This window comes from Chelmon rostratus, chromosome 2, assembly GCF_017976325.1.
Source record: "Chelmon rostratus isolate fCheRos1 chromosome 2, fCheRos1.pri, whole genome shotgun sequence".
In the NCBI taxonomy this organism is placed as follows: domain Eukaryota; kingdom Metazoa; phylum Chordata; class Actinopteri; order Chaetodontiformes; family Chaetodontidae; genus Chelmon; species Chelmon rostratus.
The window spans coordinates 28,757,393-28,782,436 of record NC_055659.1 but is presented as its reverse complement, the minus strand read 5'-3'; the positions used below and the strand labels follow the sequence as shown (position 1 = coordinate 28,782,436).

Below are 25,044 nucleotides of genomic sequence, written 5' to 3'. Positions count from 1 at the left end.
TTAATCTGGCCATGAAAGGACCCTAATGCCTCATTCCTGAGATAGTAGTGCTGTAAAATAAATGATTGTTGGTGGATCTTTTATAATTTTATATGCATGTTTACATTGTGATATACAATGCACATAGAGAAATATACAGAGCAGAAGCCAGTCACTCTATTGTCAGCAGGGCTTCAGAGGGCATGCACTCACATGGCTCTGCTTCATATGTGGATATCCGGCCCCTATTTCAGTACCTCATTCTAAAAGTCACAGACATGTGATGATGCATTTTGAAGAGCAGGCCCGGAAAACAAGATGGCATGAGTCTGGGTTTTAAATTCAATTTCAATTACTAGCAAATGGTATGCAGCACACACACTTCAGCAGGTTGATGGTAGGTTCCTGCATCACTGCTAGATCACCTTACCGCCTAAAATGTTGAGAAAACAAAGTTTGCAAAACATAAAGGGGAAGTAAACTGCTGAGTGACTGCCGCACACACATAAGCAGTTCCTGATTGCATGCTGCCCTCTAGCAGTAGTGTTAGGACATGACTTTATCCACATGTTAGTGAGGCTCAAGGAAATTGAGGTGATCTACTCAGCACATATGACATTTACTTCATGACTGATTGCTCATTTAATGAAATATAAATGTATATATTTCTACATCATAGTCACATTATTGAACAGTATGAAATGTAGGGCGTCTACTTCCCTATATTTTATAAAATTGCAGTTAAAAAAAAACAAAACGAGGAGGAATTTGTTTGTTCAAGTCAAAAAACTGGTTCCTGGAGGCTTTAAAAATGTCAACAGGAAAGCCTGTTGCATAACTTCCATGTAATGCAACATTATGAGGTGACAGCAGACACATTACTTCACTTATGAGGAGCAGTCTGCGGAGGGGGGAAACATGGGCTAACTCTGAAAATCCGTTGAACCACATGAATGATATTTGTTGCAGTTTATTTTGTTGTTTTTAAGTCTGTCGTTCGATTACATTATGTTCGCTTTAAGCCTTTGCGACAGCAGATGGGAAAACCAGCGACTTGCTGATTGGCTGGATCGCAGCTAAAGTCTGGAGAAAACCCTCAAACACAAAGATTCAAACTTGTCAAAATTATTAACATCCAGTTTAGCAGTTTAGCAAACAAACTAACACGTCAGAGGGTTTTAGCCCCTGAATTGCTGCGAATTTATATATATAAAAAGGTTTGCATGATGTTGCACTTTTGACTGCGCTCAAAACTGTGATACTATGACAGGTGTTTTTCTTTAAACGGTAAAAACACCTCCTTTGACACTTGATATTTCTTATAAATAAAAATAAACGTATAAAATAATGTGATACGATATGTGGTAATGTTTAATCATAAACACTACAAGAAAAAAGAAACGCCCTGCCATCATAAGACTTAGCTAAAGTTGAAATACTTTGACAAATTCATGTCCACGGACCTTATTGAGATTTTCTCTTGTCGTTAGGAAATAAAATACTGTTTCTCAACCGACCAAGCGGTGTTTCAGCGAAGGTTTTGGTTGCGGTTGTGTGAAACGCAAAGCGAACAAACAGAGCAAACGCAGGCGGCGGTGAACGCTCTTGACTCGTCGTGAGTCTCTGTACGTGCCGATGCGTCGTGACGTCACGTGTCCCCTCGTTCTCCCTCTCACTCCGGCAGACCTACAACCTCAGACATGGTTCCGTGAACCGACACATGGCAGCTAGCAGCCATGAACCAAAAAAACAACTCAGCGAAAACTGACCATGTCTAAGTAGCAGCATTATCTCGTTTCTTTCGAAATTATTCCAACTCCGGCAGAACCGCCGCTGCCAACCGGTTGCCAGTCACTGTCGGGGGGAGAGGCGCACTGCAACCCCCTTCGGATTAATTTCCTCCGATATTTCGCTTTTTTTTAACTGTCACTTTTAAGTTTCCGTCTCTTCAAGCAGACGCTCAACATGGGTGTTCAAGGTTTCCAAGAGTACATTGAAAAGCACTGCCCCAGCGCTGTGGTGCCGGTGGAGCTTCAGAAGCTGGCCCGGGGGAGTATGGTCGGAGGTGGTCGTCAGAGACCCCCTCAGACTCCGTTGAGACTGCTGGTGGACGCCGAGAACTGTCTCCACCGGCTGTACGGAGGCTTCTACACCGACTGGGTCAGCGGGGGCCAGTGGAACCACATGCTGGGCTACCTGGCCGCCCTCTCTAAGGCCTGCTTCCACGGCAACATTGAGCTCCTGGTCTGCTTCAATGGCGCCCTGGAGAAAGGCCGTCTTCACGAGTGGGTCAAGCGACAGGTGAACGAGAGGCAGACCGCCCAGCAGATCATTAGCCACGTCCAGAACAAGGGCACCCCGCCGCCCAAAGTCTGGTTCCTGCCTCCCGTGTGCATGGCGCACTGCATCCGACTGGCGCTCCTCAGGTTTCGCGTCGGGGTGAGTGAGAACTCGGCCTGGCAGTGCCTGTTGAGCCGCAGAGCCACTCCGGACCCACCGCCGGCAAACATTAGCAGGCTGCACTGTTAGCCAGCTAGCTGCCCACCATGCCATCACTGCCAGCTTCACCCATGATAAAAGCTGTTCCCCCCACCCGGCCAAGTTTGTCGGAGTGCCTCTAGGAGTGTTAGCTGTGGAGTCAGTGGCCTGCTTGTTCAAACTTCAGTCCTTCTCATGTTGTGACATTACCTCAGACTATGGATGCATGTGATCAACCCTGGACTGGGCTTTGATCGTTAATAAAAGGCCAGGTGTTTGCTTAGCCCGAGCAGAACAGAAACAACAGACCAGCTGAGCAGTCCCAGACTCTCAGACAGGATTAACAACGCTCAAACAGCAAGGCGCTTGAGTGAATGTTCATTTGCAACTGTATTGATAAACTGTTAATCATTAGCTCATTTTTGAAGCAAAAATGCCCCACTGCTCCCAGCCTGTCAGTGTGAACATTGGCTGCTTTTGTAAGCTTTCTATGATGAGAAGTTGACTGTCTCTGGGTCGCTTGGACATAAGAAGACATTTGAAATTGTCCCATTCAGCTCTGAAAAAATAGTGAAAGTCATCTCTCACTATTTTCTCTCCATATATGTATCTAGTGATCAAGAACACAATCAACACTGCAGTCGATACTGCAAATAAGTAGTTACGGCCCTAAATATTCCTTATAAAAGACAATACAAAATACAGGAATTGACACGTTTTAGCAGAGAGGAAATAGTTGTAATCATGCATAAACATCACAGCTGCATCTCAGTCAGCATGCAGTTTTTGTCTGACATGCAGCATCGTAGAGCTGTTATCACACATGTGACTACACTGAAGGATTTCTACACAGTTCTGCACAAGTTACATGGACACAGTAGGGATTGTCTGATCAGCTGTAATGGTATTGGGACAATCCTGACTGTATTCAGTGGACTTACAGCAGTCATGTAAATTTGGAACTGGATCAGGAATTGGGTTGAGGTATCTGAATCAGTACAAACCGAGTTGAAGTGTGTATCAGGATCTATAATTTTAACTCAATTAGAAGATATTATCATCCTGACAGCACTGTGATGTGTTCATTTCTAGACATGATGTCACTATTCATTTCTTAATGATGCTGTTTTGAGATCGGGTTCTATTGACACGTACTGTGGATATCATTTTAAATACGTAGCCAATTATTAGTGTCTCCCTCTCTGTGTTGAGTATGGCTTGTTCACTAAGCGCAGCTCAAACAAAACTCACCCAGTTTGTAATCCTGTTTCTGATGCCTTTCCTCGAGTGGCTAATACACCATGTCTGTGTAAGAGGTTTATTTTGAGGCTTTAGAATCTAAAGCGTAACTCTCGTCTTGGCCACTCCTCAGGTTGTCCAGAGCATCGAGGACCACCACCTGGAAGTGATAGCCTTATGCAGGGAGAACGGCTTCCACGGCCTGGTGGCCTATGACTCGGACTACGCTCTGTGCAACATCCCATACTACTTCAGCGCACACGCCCTCAAACTGAGCCGCAACGGCAAAAGCCTCACTACCAGCCAGTACCTGATGCACGAAGTGGCACGGCAGCTTGATCTCAACCCAAACCGTTTTATCATTTTTGCGTCACTTTTAGGTTGGTGTTATACTTCTTGGCTGAATAGAAATGGAACGGATAGCTCCGATCACTAACACGGTGATGCTGTCTTGTGTTTTGAAGGAAATCACATGCTGCCTGATGAAGACTTGGCTGCCTTTCACTGGAGCTTACTTGGTCCAGAGCATCCATTAGCATCTTTGAAGGTAAAGATTTGAATGATCATTTCTTGATATTTTTTATATTAGATTTTAATGATATTTCTTCACAGGACTGGAAATCCAGTGTAATAGTCAAGTGAAATTTATTCATATATCACATGAATACAATGTAAGCTCAATGGTCTTTACACACCATACATTTGAACAAAATAAAATCGGACATGAATACATATTTAAATAGATATTAAAAAGAAAAGATACTTAAGATACTTAGTGAATGACAGTAAGTTCAGCAAATACTGTAGTATATTGTCACAGGTGAGGGCATCTATACCGTGGGCCTCCTGAATGAAAGCATCTCATAGAAAACAACCGTTGTCATTTATTTTGTCTGTTTAGTCTGTTTACTCATGAGGAGTATTTATTCAACCTGTGAAAATAACTGTATAACATCTTCTGTGGCTGAGAAAATAATCCCTGGCGACTCTATAGGATGTATTGTGGGAAATGTAACTGTGGAGCATGTACATGTACACCACAGTAGCTAATTCATAGATCAGACCATTAAATCCAACCTGCAGTGACATGTACAGCTTTAAAGGCCCTGACAGCTTTTCCATCCTATGTTTCTTTCATAACATTAAATCATTATTTCTAGTTGAGCAACAGTAAATGTTGAAATTCAGGAAAAAACCTTCTTTTACTTCTTCTACTAGTTGACAGCTGGTTGAAAAAATAGCTTTTTAGTTTTTTGAAAACGTAGTAAAACCTGATGTGATCCCTGCTGGTAATTACATCAATTAAGAAGGCTTAAATTCACTGAACTTTAAAGCTCATTTCCATGTTTCTGTGCTGATTCAAGTCACAATGCTGGTACATGTCTATTTTCTGGAAAGGAAAGTACATGGTCATGCACATGTCAGTGGCTTTCATATAGTTGAAAGCAGCTTTGGGATCATCATTGCTTGTTTGGTGATAATTGATGGCTAAACATCCTCCAGCAAACAACAAACGGATCTGAAACTGTTCATGCATTTCTCTGGAGCTTAACCACCAGCTGCAGATAAACTGGATGCAGTGATGCGGCTAAACGTTCATACTAGCCGATGCGATGCAGCTTACAGAAGCAGGATGATCATGGATTGGTGAATGGTTTAGTGAAACGGTTGCATGACAGCAGTGTCAGGCGGTTTTAGGGCTCTGTGGAAATGGTTCAGCTGTTAACTTTTTAAATGACTAGCTGTGATTAAACAGAGAGCCATCTGGTTTCACATGTGCAGCCTACCCAGCATAGTGACACAGTACACTCAGTGGGACTTCATAGAGCACACACACTAGTTCTAGATGACTAAAATGAGTGTTTCCATGAGAGAAAGCTCACTTTATTGGTTGCTGTTGTCAGTATTAAATCTTGGACATGAAATGATCATCTTCAGTCAGGAATAATGGATTTTCATCAGCTTGATCCTGCAAATACTGTGACCCAAACTGCACCGTACATTACACAATGTTCATACTGATAAAATGATGATGAAATCAATAAGTTGTGTTCAAACTAAAGCTATAAAACTTTCATTTCAGCTGCTTTTGAGACGAGTCTGTCCTTGCAGCTGCTGTCACTTGGACAGTTAATCTCTTATTAATCTCTTGGTGGGTAAAGACTGAGACAATGAATTTATTGCTGTTTATTTTTTGTCATTTAGTCAACAACACCTGCCAAGCCAAGTGTAGCTTTGGATACTCTGGAAAGAAACTAGAAAGAAACCCAGCTCATTTGAAATTGTGGCTCGCTGACAGAAATGTGGCCAAAAGACTGAAAGACACAGTGAAATCCAAAAACATTATGTTCACAGCACCAACATAAACTGTCATTTTTATATAGCAAAATCCATTCACTAGTCTTATACAGCGCTGCATCTTGCTGGATTCACTAAACCACACCATTGTTTGAGTGATCCAGTCAATCTTCAGGAATTAATCTCAGCCCGTCTTGGAAATACATCACATTACTGAGGATAAAGACACACCAGCTTCTCTTTTACTGTGACTTTAAATGTGCTTTTCTTGTGAACAAAAAAAGTACATTCAGTGACTCTCACCAACATGCATGGAGTTGTGAAGTGGGAGGAGGTATTTTGGCCAGTCCCATTAATCTCTCCCATAGACAGTGTTGTGTGACTCACAGTTGGAGCGCTTCAGCTGCTCTGGGATGGACATGAAGCTCTCCTAGTTGAATTAGATCAACCATCGCAGTAGAAAATGTCTGGTTCTTTGATTAAAAAGTAGAAAGTAAAAACATTAAAAACTGTTCACTGCCACTCCCATGGTGCATTTTGTCAAGACACGCTTAAAGTTCTGTTACTGTGCTGCTGACGGCTGGTGGAAGCTTAAACGTGACTGAAAATGAACACACCTTTGAATTCTGGATCCATTTTGAATCAGTTCAGTCAGCATGGAGATGTGTTTCATTCTCTACCGCAATGATGATGCGCTGTGAATTCACTGCCGCTCTGATTCATGCATCTTCAGCGACTTGTTCTCCATGGCGATGGCAGCCAAGGGTATTGTAGTATTAAGCCTTTTTCAAGTGTTTATTCAGAGGCTGAGGAATGTGTGATGTAGATGGAAAGGTAGGTTGGTGGGGAGATTTCAAACAGCACCAGGATGATGCTGCTCACTGGCTGTTCTCTTTCAAACTCGAGTGCTCAGCCTGTTGTGGATTCTGCGTGTTACCTCTCCTCAGGTGCGTGCCCACCAGCTTGTGCTCCCACCCTGTGATGTTGTGATCAAAGCTGTGGCCGACTACGTCCGCGACATCCCAGACATCGCCGACCTGGAGGCCATTGCTAAGGACATCTTCAAGCATTCACAGGTATGAGAAGCCGAGCAGCGCCGACGTGTCCACTTGCTGTTGAGAACTGGACATTCGTTGTTACTTTAGAGACGATGGATATAACGCACACTGCTTCTTTATGAATGAATCTGTAGCGGTGTGGTTGTGTTTATCCAGAGTTTCCAGCACTGATTTCTCAGTTTGTTGCAGAACATTTCCATCAGTGATAATGACTTTAATGACTGTATTGTATGGATGGTGTTGGAGCACTAAATCAACCGTGACAGACTCCACTGTGGTCCCAAGCCTGAACAAATGATTTTCCATCCAGCTCTAAAAACAATGAAAGCCTTTGACATCTGCAAGATGATTTTCATTAGTCGTACATCTTTAGAATAAGATTAGAGAATTTTCTTAATAAGTGAATTAGAGGAATGCCATGACTTTAATTTTTCTTAATTTCAAGAAATCTTGAGCAGGGGGGTGCACTACGAGGCAGGGCACAGACAGAGCCAGGCTCTCTTTGTGTGAACTGGCTCGACAAAGCCTAAAACCAGTCAGAGATCATGGGTGTCAAGAGGGTGATGATCAAACCCAGGTTTTCTTCATCAGGCTCTGTGCACGCTCCCGTTAAAACGGGTGTTTAATGCGTCATTTGCCTCTTCGGTCGCGTGCTGCCTGCTTCAGTTACAATGAAGAGCTATGATGAAAATGATTACAGCATAAAGCAACACTGTGGCTGCGAAGAAGGCAAGAATTGAAACGCTAATTCTAACAAAAAAGTTACACAAATGTCTCAAAGGAGAAAATGACGTGATGACATTTTATATCCAAAAGGTCAAAGGTCAGCTTCACTGTGACATCATAATGTTCTGTTACAACACTTTTCTGCTCATTATTCAGCACCGTAACTCAGGAACAGAAGGCAGTCTGTGACCATATTACACATTTGGTCAGATGCCGGATTATTGACACTGATCTTGGGCGTCCACCTTGAAGCTGTGCTGCCTGTGTAGATCTCCTGTCCTGCCTGGTTGAACATGTGTGTGAAGCATCCACGTTTTACAGTTTTGCAATTTGTAGTTTCTTTGCAGCAGCATCCATATTTGAAGCATTGTCTACTGTCATGGCTACGACTTTGTGCTCCGTCAGAATGGCCTTTATTGGCCAAGAATGTGAACACATACATGGAATTTGACTCTTTCTCTGAATGAACTTACACAGTTGCACGTACAGTATAAACCAACATTATGATTCGCAGCAGTCCACCACGAGCTCATTGGTTCTGCTGATGTTGAGCTTCAGGTGATTGTTGTTGCTCCATGGGATGAAGCTCTATCAGTCCTCTGTGCTCCTCTGGAAAAATAGAGTGAATAATGATAACTTCCATTTTGCCAAAGAATGCACTTAATACCTATCACCTATTAAAAAGTCTTCACTTGGCTGGTTGGTGGAGGCATACAACCACACGGCGGTAATTCTAGGTTTTTATAAAGTTTAGTTTTTCGATTACCTGTGGACAGTTACTTAGTTGATAATTTTTTTTTGTGAATGTACAATAAGTGCACGACAAACAGAGTGCAGTTCTACGTTAACAAACGGAGACAACGCAGAGAGTAACATACAACTTAGTGAGCATTTGGGAAGCTCAGTTTGAAGAAGATGATTATGTGGGCACCGTGTCTTTCTTTGACGTAACCCGTCGTAATGGAGAGAAATGACTGACTGCTTCACAGAGCACCAAGGCTCTGATTAAACAGAGAGAGCTGTAGTTCAGTCTTTAATGAGGAGTTGAATGGGCAGAAGAGGAAATAGCAGCTCTGTCCACAGGTTGTCATCATTAACTGAGAAGTTACAAATCGTTCACTGACTTTTCTCTGACGGTGCTGTGTTTATATTCATCTCATTTGATGTTTTAGTCGTGCTCTGATGACAAAGTCATTCGCTTCAAGAAGGCAGTGGAGTACTACTCAGTGGCCAGCAAACCCCCTCACTTCCCTCCACACTTAGGTGAGTTTCTGTCTAACAAAACTGTCCTGTCCTGCGAGTACTTGTCTTGTCAAACACAGCTTTATGTAACTCCATTGTTTAAACATGGCTGCATTCTGGTGGCTAATGCTAGAGGCCTTGTGAACGTTAACACCTGTACTTTTCCTTCTATGACAAGTCAAAATGTGTGAATGTGAGAGAAATATCTTTACATTTCTGTTAAACACCCATGCTTTCACGCATTCACCCACACCCGTGCTTCATGAAATTGTTTTCAGGTTCATACTTTTGTTCAATAAACACATTATTTTTCTTGTACTGTCCATTGCTGCAGCACCTCTGTTCATCCGTTGTCAGAAATGTTGCATTTTAGTGCCTGTCACTTTGTTTCTGCAGCAGCTCTGCAGGTGTTTTTATCCAGCAGCCGCCATGCTGGAGGCGCGGCTGAGGGCAGTGACTTGAGACATTGCAACCTTGTTTAAAGACACAGTTTCTGAATACAGGCTGTGTGCATATCTCAGTGGATTGAGTGTTTTGATGCTTTCTCAGTGTTTAGTATGTAGCACCTAGACCTGCTTTATGATCTAAGAATATTCGGAAACCTCTTTCTACTATATGGGACTTTTAATTGCCAAGTACTTTGTAACAAATTGTTTACAGAATAATATAAGCAGCTCCATTTTGCTTCAGTTTGTGTCAAATAATTGTGAGTCCTTCATCTTTTTAGGCTGCTCCAAGCACTGGCACCGTAACCGTGTGAATAGAGGCAAACCAAAATCCAAGCATTGGCTGGCTTGACTGAGTTTTGGCAAATGGCAGCTAACTTGATGGCGGCTACCCGAACAAACCAGCTAACTAACTTAACTTGAATGCTTCGGTTTTGGACAAGTTTGCACTGAGGTGTTCATGACAGTCCATGTCGATGCTATTCAGGCATTCGGCCAGCTGTCTTCTCTGTGGGGAAATGTCAATAACAATCCTTCCTCTAGCACATGATCATGTTTTGGCAGTGTGCACGGAAAGAAGTGGCTTTTCACAGTGGGCTTCGTTGTGTGTGTCTTCATGAGCGAGCGAGACAGGAAAAGCAAATCAGTGCACTCTGTGCAACAATAAGATTTGACCCATTTTCAATAGTACAAACAATAGAAAATTAATATGTGGCAGTCAATGTTGATATCAAGGCGGGCCACCACAAATACAGCAATGAATTATTCTAAATTCTATCAGTCAGATATACAGATATCAGTCAGGATCAGCTTATAGCAGATGTATCAGCGTACATGTTGAGCGGTAAGTAACGAGACATGTCAAACTAGGTTTCAAGTCATTTTGACATAGTTTGTTTACCTGAGAGCACTGACCACTAGATTTTTACACTGCAAACAAACTCAGTATGGATCTTGTAGAAAAAAATCTAAGGGATCCATATCAAAATTGTTGTTTATGTTAAAAGAAAAAAAAAGGATTTTAAACTTCCAAATGTCACAGTTAGCACTGACCTCAAAGATCCAGTGTCGGACATTTCTATGCCTCCATGCCAGTGATGGTGATGTTTTCAGGTTGTCTGTCCGTCCGTCTGTTTGTGGTTACGTATGTATGTCTCAAATGCTGTGAGGGAACTGATAAGAATTTGGCGGTCAAAAAGTCTCAAACAACACTGACAGGCCCATGTTGTTCTCCAGCTCTGTGCAGCAGCCCCCACCTCTCTGAGTCCATATGCCGAAATGTTTTGTGTGTCTGTTTCACAGTCAGACCAAAACACATGGGAGTGCCTGCTGCAGTGCCATCTCAGAAAATGCTCAACATTCCACAGGTGCCGCTGCCTGTAAAGCCTGGGGTAAGACTGGGAAATGCACCGAGCTCCACAGTGAAATATCGCAGGTGGTTTAACTTCATGAGAATGACACACGTGTTTTCCCTCGCTCTGTCCAGGTCCAGCACTCATACCCAGAGTCTCTGGTAGAGCGCAGCCTGGCTCTGGACTCTCTGGAGAGAGGGCCCCCGGAGCAGAACAGCTGCAGCAACATTCCTCAAGAAGGGAAGCACACACCGCTGTATGAGAGGTCCTCTCCCATCAACTCGGGCCAGGCCGGCAGCCCCAACCACACAGAGTCCTCGACGTCCTCCTCCTCGGAGAATGAAGAGAGCTCAGGCACAACTGCCAAGTGAGTTCAGCACAACACTGCTATGATCTCCATTCATGGAGAAACTCCTCAGCTTCTGTCCTGCTGACAGGAACTCTGTCATACGTTCATCAAAATGTTCCTAAAGAAAAGTCTTTTGAGGTTCAGTGATTTTACTCCATATAATCTGCTTTTTTACAGCAGTTTCTATTTGTAATCACCACCCTTAGTGACAAAATATTATCCCTGCTTTTACTGTCAGTTTACATTTCAAGTGTATCAGGAGATGACTTCACATTGTTATTACTTGTTTCCCAGAAAACAAGCTTTGTCTTCTCATGTCCTCCTGGTATTTTGTACTGACATTGTTCCCTAAAATGTTGACACTTCTCTAACAGGCATTAAAGCTCTTAACAGAGATTTGAACTCGTTATAGTGGTTGTGGGGTAATTGGTACCTCTTGCAGAAAATGAGTTTAGCGTAAGATTCGTTAAAACTATTTTGCCGTACACAATGATTGTACTGAAGTGTTGTATCTAGTCTTTAATAGCAACTCTGCTTGTTATTGACTGCTCAGTAAGCAGCTTCTATTTTCAGATAGCACAGAGGCTTGATTTTAGTTTGGTTTCTGTAAACACAGAGCTCCAGATTTAATGCATGTTTGTTTATAACAACAAACTTGATTCAGGTCTCAACAGCAGAAGCACCTTGTGCCATAATACTAATGGTTATGATCGCAGTTCTACTGACATTTGGCAGCTCACGGGATCTGATGTCACTTTGTCGGTGCCTCATTTGTCACTAGTCTACAAAGTGTAGAAGCCAAGCGTTGCTGGTATCGAGAAGAATGGGAAGCTGGGGGCAGAAATGCCGCCGAGGTCACGAGGAGTTCAGGAGCTGAGTTAAACACATGACCCCTCCAGACACTTGTAAATGAAGATTTGTCTTGGCAGACACAAGTATCTGCAAAATGTGTTTACACTTAGTAACCCGAAATGGAAACCTTTATTGTGATTCATTCATTCAACAAGAGGAGGCTCTCTGTCAAAGTGCATGAATCATATTTAACTGTGTTAATGAGCTGGTCAGCACAACCTACTGATATCAGGCCCACTAAACACCTTCAAGACGAACTTGGAAAGGAGCCTCCAGCAGTCAGCCTTGTGCAGCTAAAGTCCTGATGTGTTCATGGTCAACTCCAGGAGAGGTCCAGTTTGAGTCAATATCAGTCATTTAGGCCAAAAACAAAAAAGTAATCCACAGATTTATCTTTGTACTCTTATAACACTGTTAAACTGATAATGGACAGTTTGAATAAAAAAAAGGATCAGAATCGATTTGCAGAATAAGAGATATTTTCACTTTTATTCCAAACATTCTTTTTTTTTAACAAAAGAAAAGTGCCTACATTACCCATGATGCCTTTTCACAGCTGACAGTTCAGTCAGAGATTTAGGCGTGTAATGCTAGACGCGTTTTTTCAGGTCGCAACAATCAAAGTAAACAGCATATTTATGCTGCGTCTGAGAGGCTGTCAAACTGCTGTTGCCTGTTGTTAGGAGCAAGAGACACTGTGCTTGTTGTTCATTTTATTCATGGTACAGTGCTAGCCAAAGGTGATCAGTAGTTTATTCTGCTAAACTGAATCATATGTTTGCTGTTTTTTAGTCATTTTAATGACCATAAGGGAGGATGGGAGAAAAACGGGCATACTTCACATTCTGAAAACACACCAGAGGGAGACCTGGAGGACCAAACAAAAGTAGGTGGAACCTCAGAACACGTAACACCTGATCAGACATGTCGCCAGGAAACCAAAGTGGAACCGCTCTCTGTTCTCAGGCTGACCTCTGTGTGACCTCGTCTGTGAGCCTGGGATCACAGGCCAGAGGTCTCCACAGCCTGAACGCCCAGATCCCCTCCCTGCTCTCCATGCCCACCAGGAACCACATGGACATCACCATCCCACCTCTCCCTGCCGTGGCCCCCGAGGTCCTGCGGGTGGCCGAGCACAGACACAAGAGGGGCCTTATGTACCCCTACATCTACCACGCTCTCACCAAGGTCAGATGGTTGGACTCATCCAGACTGATGGCTCATAGCTCTTAGTTTATTATTATTGTCTGTGTCTTTTATTTTAATTGTGTTCATGTAAAACTAAAGAAACATACATGTACTTACAAATGATGCTGGGCATACAGAGGCACCGTATTGTGTATGTTTGGATCATGAAAAGTCTGTGGTGACATTACCTGTAGGTAAGAGTGTGTCTTTGCAGGGAGAGATTAAGCTATCAGTCACCATTGAAGATGAAGCAAACAAAGACCTGCCTTCAGCAGTGCAGCTGTTTCGGCCTATCCGTCAGTATGTTTACGGAGTGCTCTTCAGCCTGGCCGAGGCCAGGAAGAAGGCTGAGCGACTTGCCATGAGGAAGAACTGCCTCCCTGAATGTGAGTGCTGTGGACAGAAAGTCCCTTTATGTCACTGTGTCTCATCCCGTACTGAGGGTTTTATCAAGTGTCTCAGAGTTCGTCCCAACTGGCCAAAGATTCTCTCTGATACATTTTTGGTCCTACTTTTAGGAGTAAAAGTCCTCTATCAGCTTTCTTAACTTAGGAAGTCAGTCATCATCGCTGCTGATATATGAGAGAGCTCCAGAGGTGTCCCTGCTTGTCACCAGGAGTTGGTGTTCAGGCAGAAACATTTTCAGGGAGGAGACGGATTCATTGAGATTGTTGGTGCTTTTACATGCACAGTCAGCGTTCTCCAGTAAGACTTGAGAGGAGAGCACAACTGTGACAGCAGCGTGAGGGAATGAAAGATGATCAAACAGAGCGATATGTAGTCGTATTAAAAATAATTTATAGGTCCAACTGAATCCGAATCAAAAACAAAGAATTCTCCAGAAGTCTTGTGGAATATGTGTCTCACTGTGCTATCAAAACAACAAGTCTTCTGTCACTGCCACAGTTAAAATAAGCAAGCTATGATTCAAAAAATCTGGTGGAAGTAGGAGAGAAATGTCATTACTGAACTTTACAGTATGTACAGATTATACAGTGACCAGGTTAGTACAATGCATGTAAACACACACAATTTCTCCACAAAAAGCACAGACTGCACAGCAACAGGTAATATGGAGATCAGAGCACTGATCCAGCTCCTCAGATGCTGGAGAGTCATTCATTTCTCCACCATTCAACATGAAGCTGTGGAAAAACAAGCTGCATGTATACATATCATTCAGTGATATTATCAATGGCAGAGGTATGATGTACACATTGTCCCTGCAGTGGGTAACAATAATGATATACAGCATCAACAAGCAGCCATGCCCTCACATTTTTGAAGTTGGAACCAGAGAAAGTTTGGCATCGTAGTTTGAAAAATGATGATTGTTTGTCAAAATAATTTCCAATTAATTTCATGTTCAATCATTAATCAACTTATGTTGCAGCTCAAGTTTTCTGACTCTCAATTTTACCACTGTTTAATACTCCAAAACACAACTGCCAGAAATACAACTCGTCATCATAGTTTCAATTTGCAGCCCACAGTGTTGCAACACAGCAGCATCACACTGTCTCTTCTGAGTGAATGTCCCACTCTGAGCGAGATTTGAGAACCTGGGATGCTTGATGAATACAAACCCTGATCTCTTTCAACTCTTACTCCCCAGACACACACGTCATGGTCAAAGAGTGGGCCGCCTACAAAGGCAAGTCTCCCAACACTCCAGAGCTGGTGGAGGCCCTGCCCTTCAGGGAGTGGACCTGTCCCAACCTGAAGAAGCTGTGGCTGGGGAAGGCCGTGGAGGACAAGAACCGCAGGATGAGAGCGTTCCTGGCCTGCATGCGCTCCGACACTCCGGCTATGTTGAACCCTGCCAGCGTCCCCACGCCGCTCTTGGTGCTCTGTTGTGTGCTGCGGTGAGTAGACTGATGACGTCCGGGACACAGATAGAGTATGTAGATGTCACTGCGTAGGTGAGAAGTGAGTCCAGTACGAGCTAAACTGAGAGTGACGGAGTGAATTTATTAAGACAGAGTTGATCAGTTCCTGGTATTTGTAACACTGTTAACCTTCTGTGTTTTGCTTCAGGTTTATGTTACATTGGCCAGGATTAAGAATTTTGCGTCGTAACGAACTTGACGCTTTCCTAGCCCAAGCACTTTCTCCTAAACTTTACGAGCCTGACCAGCTGCAGGAACTGAAGGTGAATTTGTAGTGTTTATTATATGAAGAGTGTCAGAGAAACGCACAGTCATGAATGTCCGAGCCATAATTCCCCATCCTGTCGATCACATGCTTGGTCTGTATTTAGCTGCCCTAAGTGTCACTTTGATTGATGAGAGAATTGGTTGACTCCTATTCAATGTAGTGTTGTTCTCTTTCTCTGGACACTCTTTATATTCTGAAGACAAAGCAACCTGCTCGACAAAACCCAGTTCTGAACGAGCATGTTGTTCCTGAAGCTGTAGCTTTGCAGTAAAAGAAGTATTTTTGTAGAGCTCTGAGTGAAGCAGAAGGGTCCTTGTGTCGTGTGGATGGTTTATCAACCCCTCGCCTCAGATCAAGTTGTAAAAAATGCTGGGGCTCTGTTCTCATTCGGCCTATGTTAATGTAAACCATCCACATGAGCTGTGCGCTTTGGTCCTTGTGGTCTGTCTATGTGTAGTTCTGTCAGCCTGTCTGCTCTCCGCTGTGCCAGAACATCTAGGTTGTGTCTGCTGGCTTTTTGTGTTGGCTGGATTAGGTTGTGTTCTGCTGTATTTTGGCAGCCGGAGGTGAATGGGCTGCTTAAGCTTGCTCTGTGCTTTGCTTTGCATTTCATTAATCTGAATGCTCAGTGGGGCTGTTAGGGGATCATACTGTCTTTTTCGTCTTGTCATTCAGACACTTTCTAAGTCTGGATGTTTCTCTTCTACAGATCGACAACCTGGACGCTCGAGGAGTCCAGCTGGCCGCTCTGTTCATGAGCGGAGTGGACATGGCTCTGTTTGCTAACGACGCGTGCGGACAGCCTATTCCCTGGGAGCACTGCTGTCCCTGGATGTACTTTGATGGCAAGCTGCTGCAGAGTAAACTCGTCAGGGCCAACAGGGAGAAGGCCCAGCTCATTGACCTCTGTGATGGTCAGGTAGCTTCATCCACACCACACACGAGTCAGCAGAACATGATCAGACTCCATACTTCGGTTTCTAGCTGTCCTGTATGGCAGTCAGACCCACCAAAATCTGTCCGAGAGGTCTGCCTCCTATGTTTGTCCTCATTGTTTTGATCCATTCACACAGACTGTTAGACGTTTCGATGGTCTCAATGCAGTGAATTGTAGAAACAGAGATAGGGTGCACTCAGTTGTTCACATGAAAGTGTCAGAAGTCGTTGAGTGGAGTTAAGTCTCGCCTTATTTTCACACCGCCGCACACCTTGCATTGACGATCAAGCACTTTTTGTGACCCAGACCAAGGCATTAGGACTTACTCGATGCTGTGATATTCACAGCATATGTATTTGCTGCTTTTCTCTGGTTATTGTCTTTGTTAGTTGAATATCTTTGAAGTTTTGACTGTTGGTTGGGAAATAGTTGTTTCAAATCATTTTTTTGCTTCTTTTTTTTGATGCATCATAGATTTACCCATGAACAAACAAATAAACAGACAGACAGACGTCAGGCAGACAATGAACCAGGGCCAGCCAGAACTGAACCAGGGATCGAGACAGCGATCACAGTACGATATATGTCTTCACCACCAGGATGCCCACAGCCCCTTTGACATTAGTATAAAACTCAATCCAGCAGGCTGATTTCAAACGAGGCAGATTTCCAAGTGTTGGAGCGTAAAGGTATCCTGTGGCGTTTTTGACTAACAGCAGCTCTGTTTTTCATAAACTTGAATGCAGACACATAAACATGCAAGTGATGCAACACATATTCCTGCAGATCTGTATGTCTGGTTGATATTTGGTGGCAGCGCTAAGAAATATAGAAAAGTATCAGCAAACGGTGAGGAAGAAGATGACTGCTGCTGCTGCTGCTGCTGCTGCTGATAATTAATTAATATTCAGAAAATCAGCTGTGGAAGTGTTGTTTGAAGAAGGAAATTCATTGAACAACTCACACACAGTGGATTGTAGGGCTGAATTGAATTATTTGCTTGCATCATCTTGGCCTACATTTCATTTTCAATCAATGAAAGTGACGCCGGTCCACCTGTCCTGGAAGCTTTTAATGTCCCAGACAAAGGGGGGGAATTCCAGTCACATATTATCTGCCTATGGACCCTGTTTTCCCATGTTTTTGCATTCAAGCAACTAACAGAGACAGTTTCTTTTCAAACTGACCCAGTATTGAGTGAGAACACAGCATCCACGGAAAAGGCTGCAGTGTAATCCTTCTGGACGTTCGCCCAGTCAGTATACGTCCACAAAAGTGCTTGTTCTCAGATATTTGATTGATTGTCAGGTTGTGATTGTTGTTTATCCTAAGTGTCTGACAACATTATGGAAAAGATACAGCGATACCATTTTGTTAAAGAACATGATCCTTTTTTTAAGCAGAAAGGCCTGTTGTATCGCTCATTTTATTATCAAAAATGTGCTTTATTCAGACTCGACAGAAACAAAAACCTTGGTGGTTTGTCTTTCACTCTTCCACCAATTACCACCAACTCTGCTTTGGTCGAAATAAACCTTTTAATTTACCGAATCCGGAAAAGAGCGAGAGGCGGACATCAGAGAAGCAGTGGGGAGAAACAGCGTGCAGCCAGAATATCTCCACATACAGCTTGAGAATTATTTCCACCGGACATTATAAGCAGAGAGGTTTAAATATGCAGGACTTAAACAGAGTTTCCTGGTTAAAGCACAGTAATTACTGGACAACAGAAACTCTGGTTGTGTGACTGTCTGTCGTGCAGTGCATTCAGTGCAGCAGCCCAGGTGAGAACTGGAGCTGCTTCTTTCACTATTGAATATTAATCACAGACAGACAATCAAATGTTTTGGGGTTTTTTTTGCAATTGAAATGTGTATTCATATTTAGAATAGCTGACAGCATTTTGGTGAAAAATAATGAATGTCAACATGATTTAGTTTGTTTAAAAGGAAACACCACATTCCACCTTTAAAACCATAAAGAAGCACATGGGTTCCCCCTCATTCAAAGACTGCTGTGCAGTTCTTTGTTCATGTCCTTTTGTCTCAGAGCTCATTAATCATCTCTACACTGGTACTTTACACCTCAAATGTCAATGAGAAGAAGTATCACGACCTTAATGATGTTTAAATCCCACAAAGATTTGATTAAACAACTATTATAGTGCTGGAACGTTTCCTTGTGCATCAGGGCCCTCCCGCAGTACAAACACAGCAGCTGAGCTAACATAACAGGCTGTTAGACTTACAGTAAAGTTACAGCAAACTTTATTTAGCATTATGTTTCTTCCTTATCTGTGTAGGAATAGATGTGATGCTCTGTTCCAAGCAATCAGTTTCAGAAAACAACAAGAAATCACGAATAATCAGCACTGATTCTGATTTTCCTCAAGGAAGTCTGTGTGGTAGGACGTTATGGGCGTTTTAATTAGAAATAAATAAAGTCAATGGCAAGTGTAGAACAAACAAAGCCTCATGTTGTCGGTTGCTGTGGCAACACAGAAACATAGCACACAGTGTAAAGGTATGAGAGTAACTTCACTTCACACAAACCAAAATGAAGAGTTTGTTCATGCAGTATCAGTAATCCTCATGTTAATACACAGATCCACTCAGTACTTCCTGTGCCTTTAAGTAAGGGAGACACTTAAATGCTGAAAATAGACTTATTTGATTAGACACTTTGTATTTTGCACTGGCTTACATGGAAAAAAACAAACAATTTTAATCAATATTACACTGAATTTCAATCATTTTTCCTCATACAGTTAAACAAATAAGTCTTTGCCGTACTCAGGAATAAAATGCACAGCCAATTGTGCAACTGCTTTTTCAGAGTAGGTGAAAATTGCAAAAAGAAGCACAAAAATTAGCCACAACCTCATACACGCAAAGGAGCAATTAATTTATGTGACATGAATACTGGGTTAATGTTGATTGTAGCAATGCGAGTATGAATGAACAGACTCAGTGTTTGTTTCAGGCGTTTGGTTTCTCTCTATTCAGGCTGAGCTGGTTGCCAAGGTGGAAAAGATGCGTCAGAGCATCCTGGAGGGTCTCAGCTTTACTCGGCCACCTCATCCTCCTCCATTCCCCCCGCCGCCACTTCCACCTCCTCACGGGATGCCTTTCTACCCCCCTTCTGGCTCCTACTACCCCCCACCTCCTATGATGCCTCCTCAGGGGAGGGGCAGAGGGATGCCTGGTGAGTACAGTACACTAACACTGACTTAGTAATTTCGCACATTTGTGAAAGATGTTGTATTTGTGTTCCCTGTGCTGGTCCTTGGGCAGGTAGCAAGATGTGAACTAAAACAGTTCAAGACACACAGGAGAAAGGTGTAGCACCACGGATGCACTTGCACAGATTAACAGCGTGTGTTTTTCCTCTCCCCACGAGGACTTCAAGGGATGTCATCGCAGGGTGGGAAGCTGGAGATAGCCGGCACTGTGGTGGGTCAGTGGGCTGGAACTCGACGCAGCCGAGGAAGAGGAGGCTTCCCTGTCCAGGTGGTGTCTGTTGGTGGACCAAATAGAGGGTGAGTACAGATGTTATGATTTGTCATCTATTTTTTCTGTTTCTGTTATTATTTAATTGTAAACCATGTGGAATTTCTGTTTCTGTCTTCTGTAGTCGTCCCAGAGGTGTGATATCCACGCCCGTCATTCGGACGTTTGGTCGGGGAGGCAGGTACCACGCTCGAGCCTTCAAGAGTCAGGGAGCGTACCTGGTAAGTCTAGTGAGGGATCAGTTCACATGGCCTTCACAATGCAGTCAGAAGTTACAGTTAATAAATCCACCCATGTGTCTGTTCCAAGCTACAGAGACAGAAATCAGAGAAATGATATACACACCTCACATTTGTTGATGTGAGGTGTGTATATATTGTTCATTTGTTGATGCACATTATACACCACTATACATGTGCTTCAACAGTGAGCTATTCATGCTTCCCTCCACTTGAATATCAATTAGTGAGTAAATGTCATTATCATATTGTTGAGCCTGTGAGTGCAAATGTCAACGTCGGAGCACAGGACTAAAAATATCAATTTCACAGTGTGAAATCAAGGTCAGAGATGTTTGTTGACCTTAGTTTTGACGTCACTATTAAAAATAGTCCTTTGAGTGGCAGCTTGTTAATGCAGGCATTTGCTTTTTCCACTAAGCAGAGAGATGGGTCCACGGTTAGAAATGTTGCCTTTTTTCTTGTTGGCATATCTTCAACAGATTCAGCTGCTTGTCAGTATACCATCAGCATTTGTTGCAGGTTTCCCCATAGACTCTAAATTAAGCCTGTCTGAATAAGTGTACAGGTCACTTTTACATAAAACCACAACTCTAATCTTGCATGGTTACGTTTCCATAACACTTCCAACAAGGTAAATACACACAGAGTTTTCTTCCGCCTTCTTAAAAACACATGTTCATTGTACAGCTACAATAATCATCACACCAGCACCTGCCTCCTAATATTCTCTGCTCAGATGAAATCTGAATATCCAACAAAATGCTTTCACACCGAATGGGAGTCCCAACTTGACGTGTTGTCATTCATGCTCGAGCGCTGTCGGACATTATAAAATAAGCAGCAGTGATGATCTGTGTAATAAATGATGAAACTGAACAGAAACTGTCAGAAGGGATTCACTGTGAGAACGTGCTCACAATGGACTTAAATTAGGGATTCAGTGGCAAAGTAACATTTTGTAATCCATCACTGAAGCAGCCAGCTGTCCTCATAATATGTCTTGTTTCCTTCACCTCACCACTTTAAGTGTAGTGCTATTCAGCAGCAGCACTGCTCCATCTTCTCACCAGGTGCCAAACATTACTCAAGCATTGTGGTTCTTAAACCACAACAAATATGCACGTACAACCAGCTCTGTCTGAATAGCATGAGCGCCATCACTGTGACAGATAGCAATGATGCAGAGTCCTTGTCTGAATGGGGCTAATTATTAGACCTCACTGTGACATTTCAAGACATCTCAAGTTCTTTTTTCATGATCTCAATCTGCAACTAAGCATTTGTAATATCTAAGTCATTGTGACGTACAAGTGGCCCAAAGATACTGCAGTTGTTGGTATGTGTGAAAAGCTCATCGATGTATCCAAATGGATCCATCTTCTGGGAAGCATGGTCATTCAGCAGCGGTCTGCCCTTTAGAGATTGAAATGGCAAAATTTCATGGGAATCCGGGAAGCGGGTTTGTAGAGGAAATGCATTGGGAATAATCTTCTGCAAATCACGAACATGCATTTCAAATTTCATGGCAGTCTGAACAATAGTTGATGCTTTGGACCAAATTAGTGTGAAGAGCAGACATGTTTAGACCCCGCTGCCCTGGAGGGACGCAAAGTGTGCTGATGACAACAAATAACGTTAAGCTTACAATATTGAAACACTTTGCAAAATGTCATTAAAACTGTAATTGACCGAGTCAAAAGACAGATGGCCCAGGCCACTATAAGAGAAATCCAAATTCCTCAGAAACTGGAAACCTGTGGGGGCTAATCATATCAGTTGTTATGTTTCACTGTGGACTGTATGTACTTCACTAAGATCAAAATACAGCTGTTGCTCTTTTCACTGTTTAATTACAGTGCGACAACAGAGTACATGATCATTGTTTGAGCTTTCAGCATGTGATGAGTGGGAACTAAACAGCAGCTCAGCAGGTCTTTGTGCTGTTTAAAACCCCTTTATTTTACTGCTAATTAGCTTCTAAATTGCTCTCCAGTCTTTTTGTGTGTTACCAGGACTTTCAGCCCACATCTGTATTTTCTCCGTGTTGCACATGATTTAAAGAGGAGCCCTCACTGTCACTGCTGCAGTGTAACAGTCTTTGGCATCAGTTTCAAATCCTTTTTGTCCGTCCTTTGTACCAGAGTAAGCCTGCTCATAAGCCTGCTCATACATGTGGACATGATGCAGCAAAGGAGAGAAAGAAGCCCAAGCCAGAGGAGAGGGAATCCTCCCCTGTACCGTGTGACGGCTCAACCACAGAGAACGGCGTGGAGGACAAAGAGCCGGACCAGCTGAATGGGGATAAAGAGGAATGCAGGGCTCTCATCCAACCTGAAAGTGCCTTTAGCAGTGACTCCAAGACGTGCAATTCTAATCCTCACTTAAATGCACTAAATGTAGACAGCGGCTGCTATAGAGATGAAGGTCTGGAGGCCGCCGTCTTAAAAAAAGAAGAGTAAGCCTATTTTTCTAGAGAGGGTGAAGGATGAAAGATGGAATGGGGTTAGGACATCTGGAAATTTTGAAAGCCTACAGTCGATGTACATTTTTCCTCTTGAGACAAAGTGAAGAGATGAAATTCAAATCCCTCTCAGTAAACACACGAGATACATGACACACTGCTAGTTTAACGAGTTGTTCACTCCCTCATCACCAAGGTTTCTCCATGGTTATGAGAATGATACTTTTCCTCTTCATTAGGATATTAAAGCTTCTAGAAGCTTTAATTCTAAAATCTTTTTGTTCTTATAGGTTGATAATCCTCCAGTACTTGGCACCATGTGTTCGTCATAGCACGGTTATCAATTTTGTGTTGTCACGGTAACTGCTTGATGAAAACTAAACGTGTAATGAGGAAGCAAAATGCAATGCATCCGCCTTGGTCAGCACTTTGGGTTTGGTTCATATTTAAGTCACTGTGTTCGTTAGTTCAGATGAGCTTTATATAATTTCAGTCGTTTAGGTGTAAGTAACATTTCAAGAAATGGCTCTAAAAATCAGATGCAAAAGCCTTGCCAAACTCTCATCTTGGTTTCTTGAATCAAATGTAGAGCTGTAGTATTACTGCTTCAACAAAAAAAAAAAAAAACAACCTTCTGCATGGTTCACAGTTTAAGAGGTGTGTAGTTATTATGCATGTTGTCCTTTTTCCTCCATCTTTACAAGTACAGTGCCCTTTGCAAATTAAAGAAATGGCTAACATCACTGATAGCCTATAAAAGGTGTTAACTGTTAGTAACAGATTTGTTCTGACCTCGATTTGTTTGTGATATTGACCTCTGCTGCATTTAATTACAAAAAAAAACGAAGTTATCTAGCCACTTTGGAATAATGTATTCACACTATATTGTTCTCTGTTGCTGTTTTCTGCATTAGTCAAATATCTGAAAAAATCCCATAAAAAGCTTTGATCAGAATCACCCCTTTTGTAGCCTGAAGCAATGTGCTCGACCTTCCAATTAAGACTTTAGCCGTCAGCCGGTAATCAGTTCTGAGATTTACTTTAGTGTTGTTTTTGCAGTCGTACTACTTTTACACCAGAATCATCATTTAACATTTCAGCTTAATTCTCCTCAATTTTCCTTCACATCTTTCATTAGTGATCAGAGAAACGGTGTATTCCCCCGGTCCCTCCCGCAAGAGCTAAATAGGTTACCTTCTATGTAAGTTGATCAGTTTCTTCCTAACTCATGGATTGTGAAAGAATGAACTGCTGTTGGATTTGATTGAATGTTGACGGATTGTGGCGTGGTGTATTTGAAGGCGACTTAGCTACAATGCTTAATAAAACTATATTCTTTTAGTACAAGTTGTTGTTTGTTTATTTATCCCTCATCATACTGTAACAGCTCACTGACTTTCTGCATATTTAAATCCCTGCATTCATTTTTAAAAGCAGAGAGAGCAAATCTCTAAATGCAGACAGGCAAAATTACGAAATGAATGGTTTTGCCTTCTGGACGTGGAACTTAAGCTTGAAACAGAAGAAATACAGAATCAAAATCTCAGGGGGTGGAGGGGGCTTGAAAGAGGACCTTTAGTTGAGACTGTTTTGTCAAACTACTACTTCAATGACAAGAATGAACTTTAACGCTTGATATAAATCTGCATCACACTGCATTAATTCATATGGCAGTCTAATATTAAACCAAAATGAATTAAATAATATTTTATTAAGGAAAAAAAATCAAAGGCAAAGATAATTGTCACTTTTGTCCAGTATGATGGTGCATTTACTGTACACAAGAGGAGGAGTAGCATCAAATGCGTGTGATGATCCTGAGAATAACAAAATATGACAATTTGTTCATGGTGATTGATCTCTTCACAATCCCAACACCAGCTTCTCCCAGAGCTTTCAGCCTTATTATACCTACTATGATGTGACATCACTGCATAAATAAACAAAAGACACTTTAGAGTCTGAAGTGGCTGGTGTGGGTGAACTTTGACCTGCGGCATCATTATGAGACCGGTCATCAATACAAACATACAGAGTTATGTGGATGGACCCACACAGACACAGAGCTGTAACACTGCCAGGACACTTATCAGCAAAAAGAAAATCTGTCAAATTGTTTTCATCAATCACATCAATATTGTTGTGTCTCTGCAAATGAATGAAATCATGCAAAATGATCAATTAGTCTCTAGTTCTTAGTAATGATCTAAAGATTTCTGACCATTACTGTGAAGCCAGAGATGTGACATCAATCTGCAGTAATGAATCCGGTGAAGTCTCAGTATCCTGAACTAATTAGATCCTCACCAGCAACATTTGTTATCTACGATAATGTAATGTGTAGTTTTACCTCCCCAGATGATGGGATGCGGAAATGTTATTTCTTCACACTGCCAACCAGGCATGTCATTACTGAGTCCGTACTATTTTACTGTCATTCCTTTTTCTGCCTACAGTCAAGCCTACAATCAGCCTTTTAAAAAAAAAAAAAAAGAAAAAAAAACACGTATAACGTATAATAACACGTATAA

General features: G+C 42.4%; 1 protein-coding gene across 3 annotated transcripts; it reads left to right on the top strand.

The window, feature by feature from the left end:
* Window positions 1-1,666: 1,666 nt before the first annotated feature.
* LOC121611809 (constitutive coactivator of PPAR-gamma-like protein 1) lies at window positions 1,667-23,819 on the top strand. Of its 3 annotated transcripts, none has more exons than XM_041944519.1 (17): window positions 1,667-2,418; window positions 3,830-4,076; window positions 4,161-4,243; window positions 6,942-7,070; window positions 8,951-9,041; window positions 10,769-10,857; window positions 10,953-11,185; window positions 12,812-12,905; window positions 12,986-13,207; window positions 13,422-13,593; window positions 14,823-15,072; window positions 15,245-15,359; window positions 16,074-16,283; window positions 19,307-19,505; window positions 19,710-19,839; window positions 19,935-20,031; window positions 22,194-23,819. In XM_041944519.1, the coding sequence occupies exons 1-17, from the start codon at window positions 1,945-1,947 to the stop codon at window positions 22,509-22,511; spliced, it is 3,153 nt and encodes a 1,050-aa protein (XP_041800453.1). In that variant the 5' UTR covers window positions 1,667-1,944; the 3' UTR covers window positions 22,512-23,819. The 3 variants fall into 3 exon arrangements, with proteins under 3 accessions (XP_041800453.1, XP_041800445.1, XP_041800461.1); XM_041944511.1 differs by having other exon boundaries at window positions 19,701-19,839; XM_041944527.1 differs by lacking the exons at window positions 15,245-15,359; window positions 19,307-19,505; window positions 19,710-19,839; window positions 19,935-20,031; window positions 22,194-23,819 and having other exon boundaries at window positions 16,074-16,266.
* The last annotated feature ends 1,225 nt before the right edge of the window (window positions 23,820-25,044 follow it).

What these genes read in the sequence shown, in the direction of transcription:
- LOC121611809 (XM_041944511.1), top strand. Translation starts at nt 1,945, where the DNA reads ATGGGTGTTCAAGGTTTCCAAGAGTACATTGAAAAGCACTGCCCCAGC. An exon ending in ACATCTTCAAGCATTCACAG is followed by an intron (nt 7,071 to 8,950) that starts GTATGAGAAGCC and finishes TTGATGTTTTAG; the next exon opens with TCGTGCTCTGATGACAAAGT. An exon ending in TTGACCTCTGTGATGGTCAG is followed by an intron (nt 16,284 to 19,306) that starts GTAGCTTCATCC and finishes CTCTCTATTCAG; the next exon opens with GCTGAGCTGGTTGCCAAGGT.